This window comes from Tigriopus californicus, chromosome 5 (assembly GCF_007210705.1).
Source record: "Tigriopus californicus strain San Diego chromosome 5, Tcal_SD_v2.1, whole genome shotgun sequence".
In the NCBI taxonomy this organism is placed as follows: domain Eukaryota; kingdom Metazoa; phylum Arthropoda; class Copepoda; order Harpacticoida; family Harpacticidae; genus Tigriopus; species Tigriopus californicus.
The window spans coordinates 1,960,194-1,963,092 of NC_081444.1; the positions used below are offsets into that span (position 1 = coordinate 1,960,194).

At 39.5% G+C, this 2,899-nt stretch overlaps 1 protein-coding gene across 1 annotated transcript in view; it reads left to right on the forward strand.

The window, feature by feature from the left end:
- Positions 1-827, forward strand: part of LOC131880910 (uncharacterized) — a 2,152-nt gene extending 1,325 nt beyond the window's left edge. Inside the window, exon 2 of the mRNA XM_059227642.1 lies at positions 3-827. Coding sequence (XP_059083625.1) covers positions 3-796 — 794 coding nt within the window. The 3' untranslated portion in view covers positions 797-827. The remainder of the gene's footprint in view (positions 1-2) is intronic.
- The last annotated feature ends 2,072 nt before the right edge of the window (positions 828-2,899 follow it).

Sequence of the window (2,899 nt, forward strand, 5' to 3'; positions counted from 1 at the left end):
ACCTGAAATTGGCATCGGCAATTTCGTTGGCTGTGACATTGGCAATTGTACCATTGATTCGCAAAACCTGGTGATCAAACGGATTGAATGCATTCGAGCCATTCATGCGATTCGAAGCCTCATGGCCGAGCAATGCTACATTGGAATAGTGGGTATGCAAGACGCGGGGAAAACTACCCTCATCAACAAAATTTGGGGAGTGGGAGAACGAACTGGAAATTTCAGGCACACAATGGTCCCGGTGATCTACGAAGTCCACAAGAAGGTCTCGGTGGTCGATTTCCCTGGGAGTACTAGCTTGGATTACCATGCCAAGACCTTCTCGATTTGCGGTGCCATGAACAACCTGATTTTGGTGATCGTTCCGTACACGGGTGATATCAATCAAGGAATTGCCCGAGAAATCAGTCAAGTATTCTCGATAATGGCTGGAAGTGAGTCTTCCCAAGTTTTGTTATGCATCAACAAATCCGGATTTGAATTACCTAGGGCACTCAAGGAAGAAATGAACGAACTCGAAAATCCTTTGCTTACTTTGAAAAATCGATTTGCTTCCACGTTAAACCAATACTTCGTGGGTCTTGAGAGTAACTTCAAGGTCTCTGAAGAAAACATCCTATTCACTGATTGGATGGTGGGTGACACTCCAGAGATGAAGGAATTAGGCATTGTTGGAGTGGATGGAATCAAGAACGAGATCGGAAAGTACCTGATTCGGCGGAACATTTTTCATGAAGATCACAACAACGACCTTGAGACTTGCTTTTCTAAAAATGAATTCCGAAACACACAATGATTAAAGTCTCAATACACATATGCTATACAAACATACATTTATTGTATGAAACAATAAGTGCGTAACTTAACCTACCAATGTTTTCAAAAATTATGGAAATTGGAGATAGATCTTAAACGTTGGTCTCATTGAAAAGAGGTATGGTTTACCTTGTTCTTGATTGTGTTGCGACTTATCTATTCAAATTTGATTCCAATGGACTTTGTAAATTAATTCATTATTAAGAGGAAGGATTGTCGTCTTTTGAGTTCTTGCCACAAAGAAAACAGGGGATGAGAGGGCAAAGAGGGAAAACAATTTTCTAAATCAAATGTCCCAGCCACTTCAGAAAATACCGTTAAAAATGGGTTCCTGATTTTACTTTATGTGCGTTTAAAGTATAGCAAACACCTTTCTTTCAACAAAAATCCAACTTTCTGCCCTTATGTACTTGATCTCTTTGGCATCCTTATTCCAAAAAACTTCAAAGTTTGGGACGTTTATTTTGACCCAAGTAATGAATGGCTTGTAGGATATGTGTTGAGGTACACTCTGAACGGCCATATTCTGAAATATTCTGATTTTCCTCAAGCTTCAAGTGGGCTTCTTCATTACAACCCGTGACTGACTCATTAGTCATGATAACTAAAGTTATTTTATTCACTTCTACCGGGTCATCGTATATCATGGTAAGCTCTAGCGCATCAAGTTTCGTTTGTTTAATCAATGGCTTGGATTGAGCCTATGCTTAAGACAATTATAATAAATGAACATTATCAGGTTCAGCACCTCATCTTTCGGCAAGACTTTGCCCTATTTGAAATTAAAATTTCATAATCAAAATTTTTCCCTTTAAAACTGCTTGGATTTGTATTCCAAGATCTTTGATGGAAGAAACGCTTTGAATCGTGTTTTGCTGTCGTTACGTCATCTGAACAGGATCTAGGAGTGGTGCCCTTCAAATATGTACAATTTTTGTTCTCCCAACGAATTGGAGTCGGCAGACCGGTCAAACCCTGCAATGAACCAAAGAGGATAGTGTCTCAAATCTCACAATATTTTCAAGATTTTTTACCTTCTCATTATACCCAATTCCCTTTCAACATCCCATCCAACGTTTTATTGCGCAGCCTGTGCGAATCATTTTTTGGAGCTTAAATAACAAATAGTCACGCACCAATCAAATTTTCAGTAACTGTACGAGTCTGAATGAGTGGAGGCTCAGGATGCCTCGGATTTACGTATTCGGATTTATTTTTCTAGAGCACAGTCACATGTCACATTTTCTACTCTTCTCCAGAAACGGAATAAGATCCCTTTTCTACATCTTTCAGTGTGACCGATTACCCTACAGTAACGAAAATATCGAGCCAAATTTTCCGGATCTTTAAAAGCCCGAGACCTTAACTTGCTTATGACCGCCCTAATCATCAAATTCTGTACGACGTGTCAAGATCGACCATTCTGACTGTCTACAACTACTTTTTTGCAGACTTGCCAAATTCTAGGGGGGAAAAAAGCATATTTTTTTTTGACGAAAAACCTAATCATTTTTAATGATTCTTTAGCTTGACGGCCAAGTTTGTTTTCGTCAAGATCCCTTTCACAATTGACCAATGTTCCTCGATTGGGCGAATTTCTAGAGTGTTGGCTGGGTGCCATTCTTGGGTTACGATAATTGGTCAAACCATGCCATTGTGGCCTTAGCCTAGGGACATCTTGTCAAGTAGGGCCAAAGCAAGGGACCTGTACACTGATATGAATTTCTTGATTTACAGTGCCAGGGGTGACGAAAGTGGTATTTTTCCGCATTTTGATCTTGTTTTTTTTTTGCTCGAACGCTTCTGAAGTAGCTCACTTACTGGTTGCGGTGTAAAATGTGTGTGCAGAACTTTGCGAGAATCCCTTTTTACAATACGTTTATCATCTATTAGGATATATTGAATTGCTGTCAGCAAATTGTCATGGAATATCCTTGAATGACTTTCGACATTGAGGTTTTATTGATTGCTAATATTGCGATTTGATGCCACCTGCGCCTTGTTGGACCTTAATCCTGACTTTTTATTGACGTTCTGGACATAAGATTGAGATCTTTTTTTCCGTTCTTGACCACTTGTCTGC